The following is a 24,500-nucleotide window of genomic DNA, read 5'->3' as shown; positions in this document are numbered from 1 at the left end:
CCTGCTGACTTTGTGTAAAATAGGCTGGCATCACCAAGAGCCAGGAGAGGTTTGCAATCTCCAAATTGCCAATGGATTGGAGCAGAAGTCCAGCCCACAAATTGGGTTACAAATTGGGTTTCAAGCATGGAAGCTTCTTTGGAAGCCTTTCTGTCTTTGGAACATGGTGCTATGCCCAAATCTATCTGATCTGTTACCCTTGCTGTCCTGTTTTGGGGTTTCAAAACTTTCTGCTCCTTGTCTGCCTCCTTTATGGACCCAATTGGGCCTCCCTCATCCATCCCTCATGTTCACTTAACAATCCCTGGGTTCCTGTAACAGTGGTATCAGAGAAATCAGGGGATAGGGATTGTGAAGAAGGCTATCTCACTTAATGGTTGTCACTACTTGTAATGGGCAGGCTCCATTATCATCATAGGTTGAGGGTGACCTGTATTTCAATTTAAAAAAATACTGTTCTTCCCATATCTCATACATTATCTCATACTTCATCATTCAGTCCTAATTAGCAAAGGTCTCTTAATAGCTGTGAGAAGTAGCAATCTGTATTTTAACCTTAATTTTTTAAAAATGATTTTTATAATTCATCACTTTAAGAAATAAAGCAAGAGAAATTGTTCCCCACTTACAAACAAATCCTTAATGCCTCATCACTAAGTCCTGATCAAAAGGAAACTCTGTTAACAGATACCAGAAATCACAAAATACATATTTTAAACTTAAACTCGCTTTGAAGACCACTTTTTACTTTTAAAAAAATTGATTTATGGTCCCATTAAAAGCTATCCCACAACTTGATTTCCTAGTCATTTTCTCTTTGTTTCCTCTCAAAAACAGTTTCCTTGATTTCACATATTCTTTTTGTAAATCCAAAATAAGAAAACTTTCCAAGTCACTCTTCTGATTTTTTTACTTGTATAATTATTAAGGCACCATCTGGTTTTATCTGAAAATCCATTTTGGCATCTTTTTCCATAGCACTCTTATACTTGGCATTTTAAAGTCTGTCTTCAGATCCACAGCATCTTTTTTCATGTTATTTTTGTAATTTAAACTCCAGTTTGAATCCACATTGAAATCAATCCCAGCCTCTGTTTTATCCAACAAAATCTGTTATTCTTCCATGTCCTCTGTCACAATATCAGACAATCTTGTAAGTAATTTCTGAGTACATTGTTCTTCTTCTATAGTCAATAATATAGTGTTGCATTGTATTAATTGGCCTCTTCTCCTTTAATTATAATTTAAGTATAATTGTTCCTTCCTCTAGGAGAGCCTTCAAGTCCGCTCTTATCATCTGTTTATTTTTCCTATCAACAAAACTTTCCCAATTAAATTTAGAAACTTCATAAATTATTATATAAATTTTTAAACAGTTTACAAGAAAATATTCTTTCAAATTCATCTCGCCTCTTGACTTTTCAAAATCAACATTTTAGTTCGCCTTTTGTTGTTTCTTAAAAAAATCAAGCTTTTCTTTTTAATGCTTAAAGTTACATGGTGCTTCTTTCATCCGTAGGTAAAAAGAGATTTTCCCAGTAACATAATGAAACCTCCCTTTGGAATGTTCTTAACTTCAATTAATAAGCAGCTTTGTAAAATAGTTAGGAGAAAAGGTAGGTGAATTCAGTGTCTTTTTTAAAGGTGCTGAACTTAGTGTAGGCACAATGGTTCCCTCACTCCAACACCACCCCCACCTCAACAATTGGAGCTCTCAAACTTACTGGTAATTTGCTGATCCTTGACTGAATAAATAAATACTAGAACTTCTGGAAATTGTTATTGTACTATCTGCTTGCAAGAGATTATGTATGGAGAAAATTTATGGATGATCCATGTTATCTCCCTAATCTGGAGATGAGTACCAAGAAACTGATCCACTCACTAGCTATTAATTTCACCAGTTATTGGCTCCATGAAAGGTAGAGCTGTGCTCAGTTCGCCATTGGTCTCACTGGAAGTCCTTTCACCTTACATACTTGATAGGGCATTCTGTCTTATTTTTTGTAACCTAGAGGTTGTTATTTTAACAATTAGAATTGTTTGTATCTTCTGGGGATGAGATTTGATGGATCAGGATTCATTTGAAAACTGCTCTGCTATCTTTTTGTTGTTGAGTGCCAATGGATTACATTCTGGTTCAAGTAGAGTTCATCCTTTTGTACAGGTCTGTTGTTACTTGAAAATATTATGCAATATTTCACAAATTTACTTTTCCTTGATGTAGAATCATTAAGTCAGCCATGCATAAGTACTGTTTAGCTCTGCCTATTAATAAAGTGTGAGGAAGGAATGGGTAGAATTTTAGTGAAAGCCATGTTTAATTATAAGTTGTGGGCAACTTTTCTAAAAGATACATTTTTAAGAGTAAATATTCTTTACTTTGCGCTATTAGGTGCTTATATGAAACAAATTGTTGCATTGCCATCTAGTCCTGGAAAGCAGCTATCTATCCATTTATAGTACAATATGTGGCCTGTTTTAGAACCTTCTTCAACCTGGTGCTTCAGTGTTGGATTACATTTCCAGTCATTCCAGGCTGAGTGAAGGTGTTTCATTGTACATTTGAATTGTTTTATTATTTTGTCTGGCTTTAACCTATTGTAAGCTGTCCCAGAATAATCTGGTTCTTTTACGCAGCATACACATTTTAAAAATTAGGAATTTTAAAATTTTAGAATAAGAAAAACAATTCCTATAAAATTTTTGTGGCTATTACATAACTGTTTGTGAAAGGCATTTAGAAATTGCTGTCTTATTAACAGTAGTCTTTAAAAAAAGAGCTGATCCATGGACTTCTAGGAAAGCTTAAACGGTGTTGAAATCTTTTCTCAATAAGCTGTGGACCAATTTTATTTTTTCCAGCCCAACAGAATGTAGATAGAAATTATGTTAAAGTTTGGTAGTTTTATCTCTTAGTAGGATAACGCTATGAGAGAACATAATGGAACAAATTTGATAAGGCAGGAGAAAGAGATTGAAAATGGACCAGATCAATGTGGGGGCTGTGGAAGAAAACACTGCTTTCCCCATCCATATCCATCTTTATATGAGAGGCGTTCTGGGCTGCTGCTTAAAATGTTTGCAGCTGCTCCTTTCTAAGCCCTCCCACCTGCAAGACATGTGACTCAGAGCAGACCATATGGAGCCTTCCCTCTCCTACCCAGTGCACACTATTATATAAATGCACTGAGATGCAACACAAAGGAAAAGAAGAAACACTACCACAGGTGCAACACGTTTTCCTCTCACACAGAAGAAACTACAGATGCTTTATTTTGGCATTGCAGATAAAGGGATTGAAAGCATTCTAGAAGACATGCTTTGTGTGCTTACCCTGTTTTCTTTATTTTTTCCAACCAATTGAATTTTGGGAAGAAATTGTCCAAAAGACAATAGAATGCTGTCTAACTGCCTACATATCCTGCCATTATCTCCACTGTAAACTCCCCTTTTCAATCACATGATTCAGAATAAAGCAGGCACCATCTGTCCCCATGATTCCCAAGGTACACTTAATGTAAAAACCCACAAAGGTGCAACAGGAAGGCAGAGAAGGAACATATGCACGTACACAGTAACTTATATGTACTATCTTCACATGTAAATAAGCAGGCAATGGCAACATGTATGCACATCCTGATTAGTCCCCTAAGATAAAATAACATGCTCAAACTTCTCTGTTACTTCATTACTTGGAATGAAAACTTCTACTTCTAATGATAGAACTGATAGATGCTTTCTGATCAATCAAGTATAACTGATGATAAGGTTGGAAACATTTCTAGAAGCCATGCTCTGCATACTTGAGTTTTCTTTTTTTTAACTTTGGGGAATTGGATATTGCTTTAGGAATGCCCATTTACCATCTTTTAAGGAAATATTAGCATATGCACTGAAAAAGAAATAAAGCATTATTGTTTTGCATAGCACGAGCTTGCTTTAGACAAATATCGCTCTCCACGGGAGATGAGTAATTCAAAAATGTGAAAAGTAAATAAAATCTGAGCAGCATTTCAATAGTATAGTGTTCCATTGTATTAATGGGCATAAGCTTGCAAGATAACTTATTTCATAATAAGCTATCTTGGAAGCTTAGTTAAATTAATAATATAAATACATAATTATATCTGAATTGCATCGTATAAAATTGTTGAGCATTGTTCACCGAAATGCAAATGACAAAGCAGGAAAACAAGAGCTAAACTGTGAAGTCTTCACAGTTCTTCCTATTATATGTATTCTGCTAAAAGAATTGTGAACTAGTTAATTGAAAAATTATTCTATATAAAAAATTCTCTCTGCCTTTATAGAATAATCCTGGTTTTGAGACCTGATTTTTCATTGACTTCCAGTTCCTAATCAAAGTCCTAGCCCTTAAAATCCAGTAGAGCACTTACCTCAGGAATTTTCCTGTAAAAAATTGACTCCATTCATTTGATCCAATTATCTTGAGAGTTTCCTTCTTATAAACCTTGTAATCAATGGGAGTTAGTCACGGTAGTAGGCCTTGTCCATGGTAGCCTCTGTACTATTAAACAAGCTTACCTACTCACTTTCTGGAAGTTTGTAACTACTGTGATGATATTGTAGAGCAATGCTTTCTCAACCTCAAAAACTTTCCCACCCAGCATGCCATCTGGGAGTTGAAGTCTAAAGTTGCTAAGATTGAGAAAATACTGTTGTAGAATGACTGCCAGTGAAAAAATTACTGTTGCAGTTTTGCAAATGAGGTGTTGCCTTAACATTTTAGAGAGAGGAGCTGTGTTTGCACTGCAGTTAGTTTATCCACTTATCCTATTTGAATACTCAAGGTGTTATCTCTATTAGGATACTTATAGACATTTTTATGCCTACTAAAGCATGGTGTTAGTGAAAAAGCCTTTAAACAAAAGATCTTAAGTTTTTTTCCTGCTCTAAATTATTCATTTTGTTTCAATTTGTTACCATCTCCTGTTCCGAAACATACACAAATAGATGCCTGTCCTTGATCAGTGTTGCTTATTGACTGCAAAATCAAATTTTATCCTTTGAACAATGCCCAGAAAAGCAAGATAGGAGATTAAAGAAAGTATAATTTATGTAACCAATATCCCTTAAAGATAACCGTGTTTTCAGCTAAAGGGGTGAAAGTGCTTCAACATTTGATTTATTCTGTTATTGAGACTTGGAGTTTAGAAGTAAAATAAGATTTTTTTTCAGATTTTATTCAAGGGAGAAAAAAATGACCAAAATTAAGATGCGATTAAATTAACAGGCAAATTATGACTTCGGAACTGTGAAAATGCTTTTCCCGTAAGGATGTTTTTGGAAGCAAGTATAAAAAGTTAGCATACTTTAAAATATATTATGATTAATGCTGTATTGCTCAGCATGGGATCATGGAGATACTGACACAATAGCATAAATCATCACTGAATCTGGGTGTATTTACTTCCATTAACAATTTGCTGCAAATAATTGGCAGCTTTTCCTCTTGTGGTGGTGTAGTTTATATGGGTGAGGGGTACTGATTTAAAATTTGAATCTGTGAAGCTAGGTAAAGTACTATGGACCATAGAAGTTAGGATTTTTAGAAGAAGTATCTGCACACCAGACTCACAAGCTTTGGGTCATTTTATGTCATATACATTCTTTGTTCTCTTTTAGGTTGCCCTAGATTGGAACCATGTATTGGCATTTTCCTCTCCTCTTTGCTGCCTTGACGTCAACCTATGTGTGCTTTCCTCAAAACCATTTGTCACTGGAGGAATTGGGATCAGACATTGGAATCCAAGTTTTTAATCAGCTGGTCAAAACCAGAGCTGGTGATAATGTTGTGGTTTCTCCGCATGGAATTGCATCAGTGCTTGGGATGCTTCAGCTAGGAGCAGACGGCAAGACAAAGAAGCAGCTGACTACAGTGATGAGATACAGTGTAAACGGTCAGTGGTTTTGATCTATTTCCAGATATGGGCTTTTTGTATTGATTTCTGAAATAAATTCGTCTGTGCCATAACTTTTCCATAAGCACACAAAGAAATCTGTAGGAAAACAATGGTTACTGTTGCTCAGTACATTAAACAGTTATCATGTCCTAATGCATACTAAGTAGATGACAGTGAAGCATTATCTCTCACACCAGAAGGCATTCTTGGCTCCAGTGTTTGGCACGAATGCTGAGCACAGTAAATCTAACAAGAACTGATTTCTTGGTTCCAGACTAAGCAGCATTGAATTTCATTGCCAAAAATGTGCCGAAAGCACAAAATGCCACCTGCCTCTTGCTCCTGATGCAGGATGCATACATATCCATGTGACCATTTACATGATATTTATAAAATATTATTGTACTTCCTGGCAATTTAATAGTATAATCTGCCAGTTGTGGGAGGAGAGTAATTGCCATATCATTGCCCTTGCCATATCAAACTTTACAGAGTTCTACCAGTACTTTTCTGCTCAGCTGAATGCTTTTTTCAGCCCACATCCTTGGTGTTTTTCCCATCCAGAAACTTTCCCTTTAATGTTTTGTATTGAAGCTTAATAAGAAAACCACCATCTTGTCACAGATTGCTTCAATGCCTAATAACCAAGTAGTGATCTTTTTGTTTACTATGGGATGCACTTTTCAAACTAGAGGATTTTATTACCTATGAAATATGCAAGCAGAGAAATAGAACCATGGTTTTAACTACTCTGACATATATACTGTGATTTTCCCTCCATCTGTCCTGCAGATTCGGTCTGTTTAGTGTAATTAACTGTGTGGGAGACAGGCTTCCATCCTTAAAAGACTGTAGCTTTAGTTATTGTATTTGTGTCAGATTTTTGCTAAGTATGTTCCAGGATGTATAATCCTTAGTTAGCCTAGAAATTTCCTAAACCAGTCTTCCTGAAACAATAAATCTTCAGATGTTTTAGGACTACCACTTCTAGATCTTCTATTTATAGCACATCCATTGGCCCTAAGAATTCTAGATTGTATAGTATCAATATAGTAGGAGGCATACATTGGATAAGACTTTTAAAAACAAATTTAGAGATAGATTCCATTGAAACAGTTACAGCTGCTTTTGTTTGTGATTTAAGGCTTTCTACTGAAGAGAGTGCTAGTATCAAGTCATAATAAATAAGACTACAGGATGCAACAAGAACCTTTGTTTTTGTTTTAACTGATCTCCTTGACTCTAGAAAATCACAGGTGAACAGCAGCAGATTGGCATCTACTGATGATGAGCTGTAATAGATCACAAAGAATTCCTGCTTCCTAGATTTGTTTTTAGCACTGTCAAAACTCAGAAAGTTCTTCCATAGATTCTTAATTGGGAAGAAAGCTACCATTATCAGGTTTATAAGAGTCAACTTATAGGGGAAGATGGGCAACATAAAAGTGAATTAATTAATTAATTAATTATTATTTATATTTATTAAAAAAAATTAATGTTTGAACATTTGCTTAGATGTTCTGTCATTGCTGATCCCTTCTTGATCCACTGTTTGAGGATTCTAGACTGTGAGTTCTAGTTCTACCTAAGGCATGAAAGCCAGCTGGGTGACTTTGGGCCAATCATCTCCTTTCAACTCAGTCTACCTCATAGGCTCATTGTGGGGTGAAATAGAAGGAAAAAAGATTATTATGTATGTTCACCGCCTTGAGTTATTTATAAAGTAATAAACGCGGGATAAAAGAAAAATCTAAATAAATAAAATTGTAGTAAAAAAATAAAGTTAGATTCTGAAAACCAAGTGTGCTTACCTTTTTCTTAATTGACTTCTCTAACCCAAATAATTATTGTTTTATATATCTCCATTGTTAATAACTAGTTTGTTTATGAGGTTAAAATAAAACAAAACAATCAGTACAATAAAACAGATCAGGAGCAAAAGAGAAGTAAAGAGAAGTAAAAACTTGAGTGATATGACTGTGCCACATAATCTTCTAATGATGGTGAGCAAACAATTTATAAATGAGAAGGCCCTTAAGCCACTGAATGCTTCCAATTGTTTAAAGTGTCTGTGTATATCTGTGTCTATATACTCTCTTCATTTGTTTTTCAATTAGGAGCTGGTAAAGTATTGAAGAAGATAAACAAAGCTATTGTCTCAAGGAGGAATAAGGATATTGTTAAAATTGCAAATATAGTTTTTGCGAACAGTGGGCTGAAAATGGAAGCACCTTTTGTTTCAAGAAACAGTGAAGTGTTTCAGTGCCCTGTCAAAAATATAAATTTCAAGGATCCGAATGCTGCTTCTGACGCTATGAACCAGTGGGTCAAAAATAAAACTGAGGGTATGTGACAATTTTCTTTTTCTCACTCTCCTTCTCTACTTCAACTTTTTGTTTCTTTTGCCCAATGGCTAAAATTTTAGTTTCAACCATTGTGTAGTGGCATAAGAATATAGCTCACCATGTGACTTCTCTTAAGTTGCTTCAGTTTTTTACTTAATATAATAATATGTCAAAATATGTCTTTTACTTTCTACTGCTGAATTGAAATTGGGTTTTGTTTTGTTTTTTAGGTATGATCGACAGTGTCCTAACTCCAGATGATATTGACAGTGTTCTGACCAGACTAGTAGTGATAAATGCAGTATATTTTAAGGGATTATGGAGGTCCCGATTTCAACCTGAAAACACAAAAAAGCGAACTTTCAATGAAGGTGATGGAAAGACTTACCAAGTGCCTATGCTGGCTCAGTTGTCAGTATTCCGATGTGGTACGTTCAATAACATTTTAAAATTATGAAATTTACTCTCCTCTATAATTTTGTAGACTAAGATTAAGTAAAATATTTAATGGCATTGTGCAGATCATTTAGAAAAGAGTTTCACAAAGCTACCCAAGAAAGTGTTTTTCAGAAAGTCAAGGTAATCACATATCTTGAAGCTTACATATCCATTTGGAGTCTTCTCTTATCTCCTCAGCATCTTTGAACATCATAAAGATACTGTCACTGGCTTTGTTATGAAACATGTATCCCCGACATCAATCCTAGTATACATTGTCATGAAACAATGGAGAAGCTTTTTCCAACTGCACAGTCGTTGGCTATATACAAATAGGCAAAACTTTTGACTAAAATCATACTTTATTATAGTATATCATAGTAATACTGGTAGTCCGCAACTTACAATAGTTCATTTAGTGACTGTTTAAGGTTACAACGGCACTGAAAAAATTGACTTATGACCATTTTTCACACTTACAACCATTGCAGCATCCCTGTGGTAGTGATCAAGATTATCCCTGTGGTAGTGATCAAGATACACTTGGTAACTGAGTCATATTTATGATGGTTGCTGTGTCCTAGGATCATATAATTACCTTTTGTGATCTTCTGATAAGCAAAGTCAATGGGGAAGGCAGATTCACTTAACAACCCTTTTACAACTGCAATGGTTCACTTAACAACTGTGGCAAGAGAGGTGGTAAATTGGGACAAAGTTCACTTAACAAATGTAACACTTAGCAACAGAAATTGTGGGCTCATTTGTAGTCATAAGTCAAATACTACCTGTAGTCTAATTCTGTAAATATCTGGGTTATTCCTGGTGATAGCTTTAGTTTCTGATCAAAAATTGGCCTTGATTAGCATAGTTGGTATGTTAGTCTGTGGTATTGAAAGCAATAAAACATTCTGACATTTAAAATATCCCAATTAAGTTCTGTTAGGCTTGAGTCAGGAAAATGATTTCCTCCTCCATTCCATTCTTAGATTACCACTTACATTTCATGTCCATTTGATCTTACTTCATGTCAAAATACAAAAACAGTCTTTGTACAAAAGTAGTATTTATATTGGCCCTCTCCATCCACATCTGTAGGCTGATTGAGAATAACTCTACAACATTCCAATCCGTGTGTGTTTTAAGGTAATTTTATTCACTTCCTGTTTTATAGGCACAACAAGCACTCCTAATGACTTGTGGTATAATACTATTGAATTGCCATATCATGGTGAAAGTATCAGCATGTTGATTGCTTTGCCTGCACAAAGTTCAACTCCCTTGTCTGCTATTATTCCTCACATTAGCACAAAAACTATACAGAGCTGGATGACAACTATGGTTCAAAAGAGAATACAGGTCATTTTGCCCAAGTATGTAATTTTTTTCTCATTTTAATAGAACAAATACAATTGCTAGTTTTACAGCTATTCTCAAACATTTGATGTGGCTCCCCTAGGTTTACAGCAGAAGCTGAAACAGATTTAAAAGAACCTCTCAAGGAACTTGGTATTCGAGATATGTTTGATCATTCAAAGGCAAACTTTGCAAAAATAACAAGTGAGTTACCATCTATTGCTATTGTTTATACCTTTAGGAATTACAGATAGAATAAATAGAATAAATTGATGTTTTGACTTTATGTATATTATTCTTGAATATAAATTTGAAAAGGAAACCTGGGATGCTACATTATTTTCCAGCAAATAGATAACAGATAATCAGAGTTGGAAGGGAGCTTGTAGGTCATCTAGGCCAACCCCCCGCCCAAGCGGGAGACCTTACACTATCTCTGACAAACGACAGTCCAATCTCTTCTTGAAAGTCTCAAGTGATGGCGCTCCCACAACTTCCGAGCACAAGCTGTTCCATTGGTTGATTGTTCTCACTGTCAGAAAGTTTCTCCCTATCTCCAGATTAAATCTCTCCTTGTTCAGTTTCCATCCATCATTCCTTGTCTGGCCTACAGGCGCTTTAGATCTCCATATGTTGAACCATAGCTTTCATTTTTATTGACTATTGGCTGTGCTGATTGGGGCTAGTGAGAATTATGGTTCAACAGTCTGAAGAACTTTAGGCTACATTTGGTATAAGATCAGAGGTGCATGTTTTTCTATGTTATGTGTTTGATATACATCAGTAATGTGAAAAATCTGATTTATAAATAGAGAAAATTAGCACACTGTGCTAGTTTATGTTCTCTTGAGACAAAAATTAGACAACCCCATTTTATCCTAGTCCAGCCCTGAGATTTATTCATTTATTATTTATCTATCAAATTTATATAACCTCCCATCTCACCTACGGATGGTACATAATAATGTAATGATGAGGCAAAATATTGTTTCTCAACAGTGCATGAACCCATAAAGATGGATTGAATGAGCTATGGTTGGAAAGATGATGTTGGTTTCTGTTACATGCATATATTTGTTTAATTTTGATTATGAAATTATGTCAAAATTGTAATCATGTAACATATTATGGTAATTCTGAATGGTAATGGTAAATAGGAGCTGAAGAGCTGAAATACCAGAATGTAGTATTGCAGGCTAACTCTGCCCACTGCCAGGAGTTTGATCCTCATAAAGGAAAATATTTATAGCTCAGGGTTGACATGTGAGATCTCTTTACTAGCACTGATGATGTTACTTGGTCTGGGTAATTAAGCATCTGCAAGAAAACAAGCAAGAAAAACAAGCAAGGACCCCTCAGTTTGATCCTGACCAGCTCAAGGTTGACTCAGCCTTTTATCCTTCCAATGTAGATAAAATGAGGAGACAGATTGTTGGGAACAATATACTGACTCTGTAAACTGTTCAGAGAGTACTGTAAAGCAGTGGTACTCGACTTTTCTGTGTCCGTGGACCAGTGGTGGTGGTGGTGGTCAGGTGGGCAGAATGGGACAACTTGCCACAGCCAACTCGCTGTGGCCAACTCGCCATGGCCAACTCACTGCAGGACAATTTAACAATTCTATTTAATTATTTAAAATAAAAAAAATATTTTAATTTTTGCAATTCACAATTAATTCTGTCTCTCAGTTTTTTTAATGATTCTATTTCAATATTTCTTTGATATTAGTGTAACTCTTGTCCCGCAGTGAGTTGTTCTGCAGCAAGTTGGCAAGTTGGCCATGGCGAATTGTCATAGACCCTGGGGAGAGATGACTTTGTTTGTGCACCCGCTGCTCACGCAAATGGAACTTCATGCGCTAACTCACTGCTTGCATGTCACTTTGCACCTAGATTAACAAGATATTTAGAAATACCTTTTAAGTAATTGGACAATTAGCTGTGAAAGTTATATGCCTCACAGAAACATAAGATTAGTGTATCTTAAACTTTACATTGTTCAGGGTGTGTATATATGGTACTTATTTTTTTAAAAAAAATATGCTGATTTGCATTGGTTTTCCTTTTATAAAAGAATAAAAAAATAAAGTTTGTGTACTAAATAATTTTGAAAAAAATAATTCATTCTGCCTGGAACTTGGATCCATTCATGAAGACTTTTGGAGTGTTTCAATAAACAAATATAGTAAGTGGTTAATACGTCCTATCACTTTGCGAGTAATTGCTTTGTCTTGCCCTACAATAAATGTTTTAATTTGTACTGATTCATATGACATGAATATCATCATTGGAACTTTTTATTAGATTAGAAGATAACAGTATCTGTAATAAAATCAGAACCACGTGTGAAATATTTTGATATGAATGGAAATCACATGTATGGAATCAGATTTTCATTAACTTTTGTTGCTCTGAGTTTTCTTTAATTGAAAATGAAATTTCATTCATACATGTATGTTATGGTTGACCCCATAGGATCAGAAAACATTCATGTATCTCAGCTCTTGCAAAAAGCAAAAATTGAAGTAAGTGAAGATGGAACCAAAGCTTCTGCAGCAACAAGTAAGTATTTGTTTGATTTAAATCACCAAAAAGTTTTACAAATACTGAAATAACATTAAGAAGCTATATTTTAATCCATTCCAAAAGCTCCCCTCACTTTTTTAAAAGCCTGGTGAATTTATTCTTATATAAGACAAAAAAATTAATAAAGAGGCATTTGGAATTTGTCCTGAACATTGTAACATAGAATATTATTTCCTAACTATTACAATCGGACCAAAATACAGTTTAAGGATTCCATGTTAATTCTGCCAAGAAGAAATTTTGCTGGATCCTGACCAACAGTCCTGATTTAAACTATTCTCTACAGTATAACTAATATAACCATGCATACCGATCTGAGCACTAAGCAACACCAGAATGTTTCCTTCCTGCCTTCCTTACAGGATTAGGCCAGTAATTTCTTCTAACAACTGGTTCTCTGAACTGCTTAGAATGTTAACAACTGGTTCTAGCAAATAGGTGCGAACTGGTAGAATCCCACCCCTGCTTAATACTGTATTTCATACTATCTCTACTTGTAATACTTTTTCAAGTATTGGTGTATATTGATTTAGAAAATATTTTACTGTCTAACTTGGCACAGGTAATTTAATTATATGTACAAATAAAATAGCTGGTATATTGTACTGAAATCTTAAATGTTACGTATTTGCTTCATACTTACAAAAACATTGGTTGCACTTGCAATATAATCTTTTTTAAATATGCATCCTTAAAAGATCTGTATTCAGTATCAAAAGTATGTATGACACTATCCTGTTTTTCCTGTTAAAATTTTCATGTTCTTCTTAGAGCCTTTTGGAATACATGAATTTTATCCATTTATAATTAAATATTGATATTTGAATTTGAATACGGCTCTTAGAACCTTGTACAAAATTAAACAAAAGTGACTGGCAGGGGGAAAAAACTAGTTTTTTGCTAAAACTAGACCATTTGCATTATTCTTTTTGTTTTTCTTCCATGAAAGAAAGTTGCACATTTTAAAGATCTGTTTTAACTGAGAAAAAATTAATTTATTTTTTAAAAAGCATTTTTCCAACTCATATAATGTTTTTATCTAACTTGTAAAAAGATAAGTTAATTTCACATGGTCGTGATTCTGAGCAAAGAACAAGTAATCATTCAAGTTTTTGTTCTGTTTTGTCTAGCTGCAATTGTAACAGCTCGGTCATCACCTCCTTGGTTTGTAGTGGATCGACCATTTTTATTCTTCATACGGCACAACCCTACAGGTAATTCTATGTCACACTTTTTAATATATTAACTAAATTCAGACAGCATTCCTCCATAGACAGACCTGCAGCTCAAAAACATTTCAGACTTGCTTCCGTGTCTTTCAAAATAAGGTTCCCAAACTCTTTCTACTTTATTGTTAATAAGAAATGTCTTTTCTTGACAGCAACATAGTAATCTGCAGCTGTGCAGGATTTAAACACTTAGGAATTGTTGCCAGGAACAAACAGATTCTGTGTTTCATTAGTGTATTTCTTAGCTAATCTACATATTATGATGCATGCTTTGAAATAAAATGCCAACTCTTTGGAAGAGCTGAGTTCTGGCATCAGTTCTCAGATATGGGCAGCTTAGGACATCAAAGGCACATTATGCAACTCTGAAGATGCACAGTGGCCAATTGTCAGCTACACATCTCAGAGCTTTGATCCATTTCTCATTGATATTCTAAACTAAACATAAGCCAGTTGCTAGGGAAGCCACTGTTTTCCCCTCCAAATATGACCCTGAAGGGGGTTCAAATGATGGTACATGTTAACAACCACACAAAAAAATACATTTAGTGTTTTATCATTTTTTCTTCCTCTCTACCACAAACTCACATACAGTAAAGACCCAAAAAATTAAATCTGCTTTGATGTAATATTTTAATTATATGATTAGACATATTTAGGATAAATACTGTACTTATTCAATGATGACAGAAAATTTGTGAACTCTTTAGTGCTACCCATAAACTGCAATAATCAAAGCAACAAATGTACACTGAATATGGTATTTAATTTCATTGTACGAGGTACAGTGACAATAAACTAAACTAAAACTAAACTAAATTTCATTTTAATCCTCTTAATAGATATAGATTTAAGTTAAACAAGCAATACAAAAAAACTGGAGTGTAATGTCTAAATTGAATGCACTAAGCCAATATCCAGTGTCTTTGTTGAAAAAAAGTATGATTTAATTGCCCTTGTCAAAGTAAATGAGAACCACTCTGAGACCAACATATGTCCAACAACTACTTTACACAAAGTTAAACCATGGTTGTTGGACATATCATTTTCGCTCTATTGGTTTCACAAGTTCTTTGTGATGTAGTGCTTTTAAGTAGCTAATCATAAAAGCTCTTGGATCCCTATATCACACACACATACTCACATATGTGTGTGTGTGTGAGAGAGAGAGAGAGAGAGAGAGAAAGAGAGAGAGAGAGAATAGAGGAATTAGAAATTAATTGTGGTTCTTTGTACAGGTCCACTGTAGTACATATTTTCTGTCTTGTTGCCTTGCTTCTACCTTGGAGAAAATTACTTTTGTCCTATTTGTTCTGTCCTTAAGATTTGTCTGTTTCTTAATATTACCTTTGCATAATAAAGACAAATAGAACAATACTGTTTAAAAGTGTAAGATAAAAGTTAATTATCCTTATTGGAATTACCATTATCAGGATATCAAAGATGAGTTTGCAATGCTTTCAGTTCTTGTTCATTCCTGTTTATTTATCACCAGTATATTCAGTTCTCGTTAATATGCGATGTCCAAGTTTTAACAAGTCCTTAATAAATCTGCAAGGTTTATTTATTAGGAAATTATTGTGAAATGTAATTTGCCAGCAGGAAGGAAAGACCATAAAGCATTAAGAATGTGTTTACAAAGTAGCATCATAGTACAGCTTAAAAAACGAAAGCAAAAGAGACAAAACACTAAAAACTCGGATAGTAAGTAAGTGATAGCAAGATAACCAGGTGGCCATATTACCACCCACAAAACACCATACATTTGGGAAGCAAAGATACAAACAAGGTTATAATATAATGAGAGGGTAGTCACATGCCTGGAGCGTAGCTGTGATAAGACTGATTTTGCACCATTAAGTCAGCTTCAGCTCCCAGTAACCACGTAGATTTTTCCGATGATAGTCTGTCACTAACATGGTCCCACAAGTACAACAGAACAGCGTTTAGTTTATCGTACAAAACTAAACTAGTTTTTATCTCTTCAGATCTATGCTTCTGCATAGTGTCTAGCTTTTGCTCTTGAATGTTTCTCTCTTCATTAACAGTCTTTTTTTTTCTTGTTCTAACAACTCCAACAGAGTTGTTGTTGTGGGAAAATAGGAGGAAGGTGTGTTGGTGAATATGCTTTGAATTATTTGTTAAAATAATAAAGGTGGAATATATAAATAAATAAATAATAAAGTCAAATTTGAGAAATATATTCCTGTAGTATTAGCATAAATGAGATATTTGAGCATTCTTAATCTCAGCTGTATTCTGATATATTTAAAATACTTATTGAAATATATTGGTTTTATGCAAATATTGATGAGATTTTTTCAGCAACTAACATAATAAATCTAAACATTAAAAAGATATTTAAGCCCTCAAGTAATTTATTAAAAACATCTAAACCTAGTAAGATATTTATGCAAATATTTATGAGAAATAAAAGATTCATTTGTCAACTATTTTCTTAATGGTCTTATTTTTTCCCATGGTGAGCAGAAACAAAATTTTAATGAATTTCCATGCCCTTACAGAATATTTAGAAAAATATGTCCCTGATTTTGACATAAGCAAAATTAAAAGTCATTAAAAATAGTCTTATTGGGATATTTGTTTTTAAATAAAGTGTTTATTGAATTAAAAATATTTTACATGGTTTAAGGATTTTTTAATGAAATAAACTTAATAATGGATTGAAGTATTACAATATTATAAGCATTACAGGCCTGTGGTGGTGCAATGGTTAAAAGAATGCAGTATTGCAAGCTAACTCACTGCTCACTCCAGGAGTTCAATTCTAAGTGATTCAAGGTTGACTCAGCCTTCCATCCTTCCAAGGTTGGTAAAATGAGGATCCAGATTGTTGGGACAATTTGTCAACTCTGTAAACAACTTAGAGAGGGCTGTAAAGCACTATGAACCAGTATATAAGTCTATTGCTATTACTATTTGAATCAAACCATAACATTTGAAACACTATGGAGATTTATGAGAATGTAACTGCTAACCGCCATCTAGTAGTTATATATCAATCAGTAACTTTAGAAATTGCTGTTTAGATGAACACTTTTGTCTTGAGATTTTGTATTTGTGAATTGATACAATTTCTGCAATAACATTTCTTGTTCAGGTGCTGTTTTGTTTATGGGACAAATCACCAAACCTTGAGTACAGGAAGAGATTCTTTCCTTCTGAAGAAAACTAAAGATTGATGCCTTTGTACTGTTTAAATATTTTTGTACCCTGTTTTTCAGCTATGTACTAGCTTTGGGAATGTTGGTCATCTAGTTTTTGAAAAAAAAACCTTAAGTAGCTGGAATTCTTTATGGAAGAATAAAATGCCTTTTTTTGAAAACATTGTAAAGTTCCTTAAAACTACTGATTAGCTCTCTATGCTAACAACTTTTGAAAATTTGTTGTTCTATTTCATATTGTCTTTAAACCCAGTTGAAATTAAAGGGACAAGTCTGATTTTGGTTTGGGTTGGATTTGCTTATGCCTTTCTATTACTACAATTGGATGAGGCATTTGCTATTAGAAAGCAACGGAAAGCTTTAGCATTTTATTTTAGATTGTGCATGTTGCTGAGATTTAAACAACTAATGACCCAATTAATGCCTTTGCATTGGTGTAACGTAAACTTGTCATTGCTAGTATACACTTTCTATAGATTTAAATTTTATATTTTTTGTACAAAGGAAAATAAAATCATAACGAACAGTTCAAAAGTCAAAGTGCAAGAGTCAAAGTGATATTGAAGGGAAATGATTACTCACAATTCAGAAAGTTGAAAGTAAACTGTTACTAACATGAAATTTCCATGTGATAAAATAATTCTGTAAGGATGATCTGCACTTTGGAATACTTCTGTTAAGTAAATTTTCAAAATGTTCCATTCTGTCTGTATGCTAGTAATTTATTATATACAGTAAGGGTGTGATGGCTCAGTGATCAAAGACACTGAAATTGTTAGCTGGAAACCTGACATCCCAGGTTCAAGCTCCTAGTGCCACACAACAAAGTGAGCTCCTTTGCTGGTCCCAGCTCCTGCCCACTTAGTGGTTTGAAAGCATGCAAGTGTGAGTAGATTAATAGGTACCACCTCAATAGGAAGGTAACATTCCATGCACCTGTATATCTAGCCATGCTGGTCACATAACCATGGAAAATGTCTTCAGACAACACTGGTTCCTTTGGCCATGCCCTAGAGTCAGACACCACCTTTCCTTTTTTTATTTGGAAAATAATGTTCACTATATTCCTGAAATATTTGTAAGCTACAAATATTTTAAACCAATATCTTCAAACATTTTAAACCAATATCTTCAGATGTAGGAGAAACTATACATTATTGAAATAGCCCTAACATTGTTTTAAAAATGTTAAATTATTTCTCCCAACAATATAATTACCCTAGGTAAAGGTTTTTTTTTCTTATGCCCTGAAAGAAGTTTGAAACTTTTTCATCTATTGGAAAGTATTTTAATTGTTCCAAATAATATGTGCTTTGAATGTCCTTCAGATATGTTCCCCTTAAAGATAATTTTGGTACATTTCAATGGAAGATTTTTGTAACAGCGTCCACATGGATATGAAGCATATTTTTCTGTGTCAGGCATAAATACTCCAGAAGGCTGAACGTGGAAAAAATGCTATATATAATCATGGACATCAGTATTGGTTGTTAAATCAATTGGTTTTTCCAAAATCTATTCTATTCAACCCTGGGATTCTCCAGGAACTTGATTGGAAAAAAAAATGAATTAAAAAAAATCACATCTTGCCAATTTTCTACTACTAGGGCTTAATAACAGGTTCTATTGCCTAAAAACTTTTGAAAAACTCCTGTGTTAAATTGTTGTGTTTTATCTGTAACATAAAAAAATGTATATTTGGTGTAACTTTATTTTATTTAACAATATTTGTATATTACTCTATTGCAAGTCTAAATGATTCACAATAATTGAACAGATCATAAAACTACTGTTACGTTAAAATTACCAAATACAAAAAAATCTATATAATCACCATAGACCAAATGTAGCAGCTACACTTCTTATGAAAGTATTCTCTAGAGACCCAAGAAAAATACTGCAATACTTTTCATCTCTTTTGGAATACAAGGAAAGGACAATCCCCATCTGGAAAGATGTTTTCATAGGGCCACAGCAACCAAGGGAAAGGCCAGCCCACAATCCTAAACCATCTGGGGAGAGAGAATTAAGACCATACACACAGGGTAGGATAATTCTACTCTGAGGAGCCAAACCTGTAGAAATCTGGATCTTCAGATGTAGAGCTGCTGGTACAGATTACCATATGCTTGTTTACATAAAGTACTTATTATGTTTTGGATGATCTTTATTGCTCTTATTGCTGCTTCACACTTTTCCTAATACTCATTAAACAGAAGCTAGATCAGAAGTCATACAAATTTATTAGCGAATTATGACACGATAAAGAATTAGATAATTACTTTCAAGCTTTTTCTTGACCTTATTTTATGTCTATGTTGAGTGTAGGAATTGGTATAGTTTATTTATTCTTTGGGGTGAGGTTTGGCAATAAAAATATTTTTGGAATGGAACCTGGAAACCAAATATTGTATGCTACATTATAATTGCTGAAACAATTCCAAAACAATTTGAAAATAAGTGAGAGTTGTACATAACAGTTAAAATTTATTTGGTTAGAAGACTATTTCTACAAACACAGAGAAGAGTTTTATTCATTTGAGAACAAACTACAACTTGAGTTGCAGAATATTTGTTTTGGAAGACTCAGTATTGTTATTCATGGTAATTGTGAAAATGTACTAGTCTGCTTTTGGATATTCTGAATTGCTTGCATATCTTTGCCAATGAATCTTACCAGGGGTCCATGTTTGTTCTATGTTATATAAAAAATGTGAAAAAAGAACACCAAAGTTTGGTGCTTTTTTCAAGTATGCAAAAATAGAGGATGTCTAGAAAAAAGTAATATCTTGTAGTACATGCTGCTAAACCAAAGTTTGTAGCCTTGGAATTGAAAAAGGAAACCAAGTCAAAACTATTTTGATCACTCAGCTGATTGAGGACATGATGAAAACCTGGGATGGTTTTAGATCTTTGTGATCCACATCCCTACTGGAGCCAGAGAATGGTATGCTCATTCTCTGGTTCTCTTCATACATTTTCTCCTTTTTCTTGGAATTGTAAAACAATCACTGGAGACTGGCAATGGGTAATTTTTGATATTTTTTCCTCTATGTAGTCTCACCGTCAAAGAAGGAATCTTATCAAGGTCAAAGACCATAACATTTTATGGTTAAATATCTATAGCTCCAAAGCTATTAGTTTCATTTTGCAGACTGAGAAACTGAGAAAGAAATACTGAATTTGTTGCCTAATTAAATATGAGGTTTTTAAAGACAAATCTTGACAAATAGCAGCATTCTAGCAACTGCATCTCAAGAATTTCTACCAGCATTAGCTCCTTAAGTTATTTTTCATAATGATTCTTAGGAGAATTTAAAGTTGAGTTTGCTTTAATCTTGAACGATTAACTGGACAAGTTCTAAAAACAGAAATATATCAAATCTCTACTCAGTCAATTCAGCCATCAGCAGACTCACAGAAATAAACATCTATATAACATTCAATTGAGATGATCAAAAGAAAAACAAAAACCCTAAACACCTCACCAGCCATCAACACCCATATGATCAGAGATTAATGCCAAATTAACACTAGACCAACAATGAAGGAGCAAAGAATACCCCAATTAAGAAACTATCAACCCAGACAAACAAGCTAACAGTAAACAACAGTAATCAAGGAACCACTAACTCCACTTCCACCAATTATAAGGGAAGCCATTAGTATATAACATGAGATCAAATCCTACTTCGTTACTAGCACTGATGATGTTACCAAGTTTCGTAATGAAACATCTACAAGAAAACAACCAAGTTAAAAGACAATCAAGGACTCCATAAAAATGTATCTAGTAATAAAATTGGTCAAAAAGATTTTATATGCCATTTCATTATTCCAATAAGACCAATTACATCTCTTAAAAAAATAGGGCAACAGTTTGTTAATTAATGCTTACATTTTATAAAATCCTTTCAATTGTTTCTCCTAATCATTTACAGTATTTATATTTAACAGAAGCTACTTAAGTGGTATGACTTATCAGTATCAAGGACATTAATTTACAATGTGGTATTCCAATATCATCCATTTTTATTGCTTTTAATTAATAACAAAAAGTGCTTTAATAAAAAAAGTCTGACATGTTTCTTTTACTATTTTGATAAAACTATCTTTTTATTGCATGTGTTTGAAAACTATTATCTTCTGCTTATAGCTTTAAAATGCATTCCTTCAATAAGGCACAACTGTCTATCCTTTGAATAACTTTTTTCACATAGTAAAGCCAAAATACAGTTTCAGCACCATCTTGTGGACAGATCACTACTCTAACAATGCAAAGAAATTTACGTTACAGTATATTGTCATTTCTACTCCAGGTAATACTTGATTTACAACCATTTGTTTAGTGACTATTCAAAGTTACAATGGCCACTGAAAAAAGTGACTTATGACATTTTTCCTAACTACAATTGTTGTAGCATCCCCATGGTCACATGACCAAAATTCAGATGCTTGGCAACTGCTTCATGCTAATGACAGTTGCATATCCCGAGGTTATCTGACCACCTTTTGCAACCTTTGGACAAGCTATGTCAATGGAGAAGCCAGATTCACTTAACTATGTTACTAACTTAACAACTGCAGCAATTCACTTAACAACCATAGCAAGAAAGGTCATAAAATGGGGCATAATTCATTTGACAATTATCTCACTTAGGAACAGAAATTTGAGGACTACCTGCACTGAATTAATTGTACATCATTACAAATAATTACAAAAATTAGAGAAAAAACAGTTGATGCCTTTATAAAAACATTAAGTTTATTTGCTTTATCTGAGCTTGCTAGAATAGAGGAGAAAACTTATCACTTAACTATTGTATCTGGTACTAAATGCTATGATTTAAGCACAAGTATTCTGACTGAAACAGTGGCAAACACGATAATTGGAGACTAGAAGAAAAGACTATGTTTTATCTCTTTTCAAATATTTGAACAGTTCTCTCAAAGATAAAACACCTCTCTCTCAGAAGTAAATAAATACAGTCAAAAGAAAAGAGAATTTGATTAAGGAGAGTAAATAGTCTTATTTCACAAGCAAACAAGGAATGTGCATCTATTCATGATGTTGTTATGGATCACTTGTATTGGTAATGGCTGGCATTAGTAATGCTAGGTATAACTATCTTGCTAAAGTAAACATGGCTGTGATGAGTTGAAGACTCCTTGGGAACCTGCTGTACATTGCCTTGAGTTTCTCTCATTGTTACCTTATTTCCACCACCTGAAAGAACTACACAGCTAACCTTTCCCTTGGACTAAAAAAAAAAATATTGTTATACAATATCAATTACTACATAAAATAGCCTCTCAGGAAAATATTGGTTGAAAAAATAAAGGCCAATATATGTGTCTCAGAATAATATTGCTTCTCTTTATCCAGAGTTTTCTTCCACTACTTTTGGGGGGCTAGATTTTTAAATGACATTTTTTCCCCCCTGAAAGGGCTTGAGGGAAGTTCTACTGTGTAAATTTCCTTGGGAGAACTAGGTTCGGCTCAGTGGCCTTTCTGCTCTTAGTTGACTCAGTAAATGTGAGAAGGGCTTGTCTTGTAACTTCAAAGGCATATATTATTTTGTCCGCCCATTAAGGGGTGAAATTCAATTTTTTTCCTGACCAGCTGTGGGTGTGGCTTGGTATAATAGTAATAGCAACCAGGGATGTTTTTTTACCGATTCAAATCGTCCCTACCACCTCTCCCAAGCCTGGCCGAGGTGGTTGAATTTCACCCCTGCACTCATTCTACAATAAAACTTTTGATGAAATCATATCCTCTTTCCCTACTTAAATATGAATGTAATTGCCAGTCAGCAAAAAAAGATTTTCCCCATCTCATAATAGGCTCAGTTTCACACATTGCTCAGCAGTTTCCTTTCCCAAGTGCAGTTCTTGAACTCCCAACTGCTTTGCAAGATAAATAAAAAGTTTTGACAGCACAATTTAAAAAAATGTATACCTAATGATGATTTTCATTAAATGCCCATGTTACATTAAAGTGCACCAACAGAAATACAATAAAGTTTCATTGATTCAAATTCATCATATTTGAATTATGGTGATTTGGAAAAGTTATCAGGGAAAGTTTAACAATATATCTGTTGTTTAAATGTCTAAACATCTTGAGTATACATTTTTTTAAAAGCATAAATGAGTCTTGACAATTAGGTCTCTTATTAGGAGAAAATAATTTTGAAACTTTTTTAAAGATTTGTTCACGCTAAAGATTTGCCTATAATGTATTATTAAAATACAGAACATAGGGCTCATCCATAAGTTGACACATATACCAATAGAGGTTTATTTATTATTTCAATTTCAAGGATACCTAACTCTCTGGTGACTCTGAGCAGATTACAGATAAAAATTTTAATACTATCAGTAGGGGAAAAAAAGATATTCAATAGAAACTCAAACCATTAAAGCCAAACAGGCCAATAACCCTCAGGGCCTGGGGAAACAATAGGATCTAATACTATTTATAAAAGACCACAGTTCAGAGGCAGGGGGAGGGAGGGTATGGATATCATTACAAAGGACTAGAAGTTTTTCAGAGGAAGTCTGCTTTCTACAAAATAACCCTGCTCAACAAATCGGATCTAGAATATGCCTATTCTACCTAACCTGATTGGACAGGCAGGAATATATAAGGAGACACAGCACCTAAGTGTCAGCCGTTTTGCTATACATGGCTTTATAAGTGAAAACCAACTCCTTGAATTGCAGCCCGAAGTCAAATGGCAACCAAGTACTGCTCCAAGGCAGCAGGAACACATGCACATATTGTGACACAGCCATTCCTATCCATGCCGCTGCATTCTGGATCAGTTACAGCAGGGATCTCCAACCTTGGCAACTTTAAGCCTGGAGGACTTCAACTCCCAGAATGCCCCAGACAGCAAAACTGGCTGGGGTATTCTGGGAGTTGAAGTCCTCCAGGCTTAAAGTTGCCAAGGTTGGAGACCCCTGAGTCACAGCTTCTGGGTGGTCTTTTAAGGGCAGCCCCATGTAGAACTCTTTGCAGTAATCCAGCTGAGAGGTGACTGCCTGAAGAGCTGTGCATTAAATAAAGTCTTTCAATTACTTGTCAGTTTTGTTAGTAAGTACCAGCATTTTCTGACTTCTCTGAGATCACCAGTAAAAGATTTTTCGTCTTTTGTAGGCTGAAGTGGCTGGGGAATTCTGGGAATTGAAGTCCACACAACTTCAAGCCGCCAAGGTGGAGAAACCTTGTTTTACACAGAAGGGCTTTTCCTGACAGCATATGCTAAAACAGTCGGCGATCCGATGCATAAAGACATCCGATCTATAATACCTCCCATGTCTCTACTCCGATTGTGAATTTCCGCCTACAACTCTTCAAATGAGCGACCTTCCGGCCGCGCTGGCCTTACCCAACCATCTTATTTTCTCTACCCAGCGCCCCCGCGTTGCC

General features: G+C 34.4%; 1 protein-coding gene across 2 annotated transcripts in view; it reads left to right on the top strand.

Moving 5' to 3' along the window:
• The window catches only part of SERPINE2 (serpin family E member 2), a 29,717-nt gene extending 11,953 nt beyond the window's left edge, over positions 1-17,764 (top strand). For both annotated transcript variants that reach the window (XM_026701519.2, XM_087933208.1), the window contains exons 2-9: positions 5,650-5,924; positions 8,045-8,272; positions 8,503-8,700; positions 9,885-10,083; positions 10,170-10,270; positions 12,541-12,627; positions 13,782-13,865; positions 17,002-17,764. In XM_026701519.2, coding sequence (XP_026557304.1) covers positions 5,669-5,924; positions 8,045-8,272; positions 8,503-8,700; positions 9,885-10,083; positions 10,170-10,270; positions 12,541-12,627; positions 13,782-13,865; positions 17,002-17,039 — 1,191 coding nt within the window. In that variant the 5' untranslated portion in view covers positions 5,650-5,668 and the 3' untranslated portion in view covers positions 17,040-17,764. The remainder of the gene's footprint in view (positions 1-5,649; positions 5,925-8,044; positions 8,273-8,502; positions 8,701-9,884; positions 10,084-10,169; positions 10,271-12,540; positions 12,628-13,781; positions 13,866-17,001) is intronic.
• The last annotated feature ends 6,736 nt before the right edge of the window (positions 17,765-24,500 follow it).

Source organism: Pseudonaja textilis, chromosome 4 (assembly GCF_049901715.1).
Source record: "Pseudonaja textilis isolate UNSWEBS1 chromosome 4, rPseTex1.2, whole genome shotgun sequence".
In the NCBI taxonomy this organism is placed as follows: Eukaryota; Metazoa; Chordata; class Lepidosauria; order Squamata; family Elapidae; genus Pseudonaja; species Pseudonaja textilis.
Note: the sequence above shows the minus strand (reverse complement) of the source record. Positions and strands in the feature narration are given on the sequence as shown.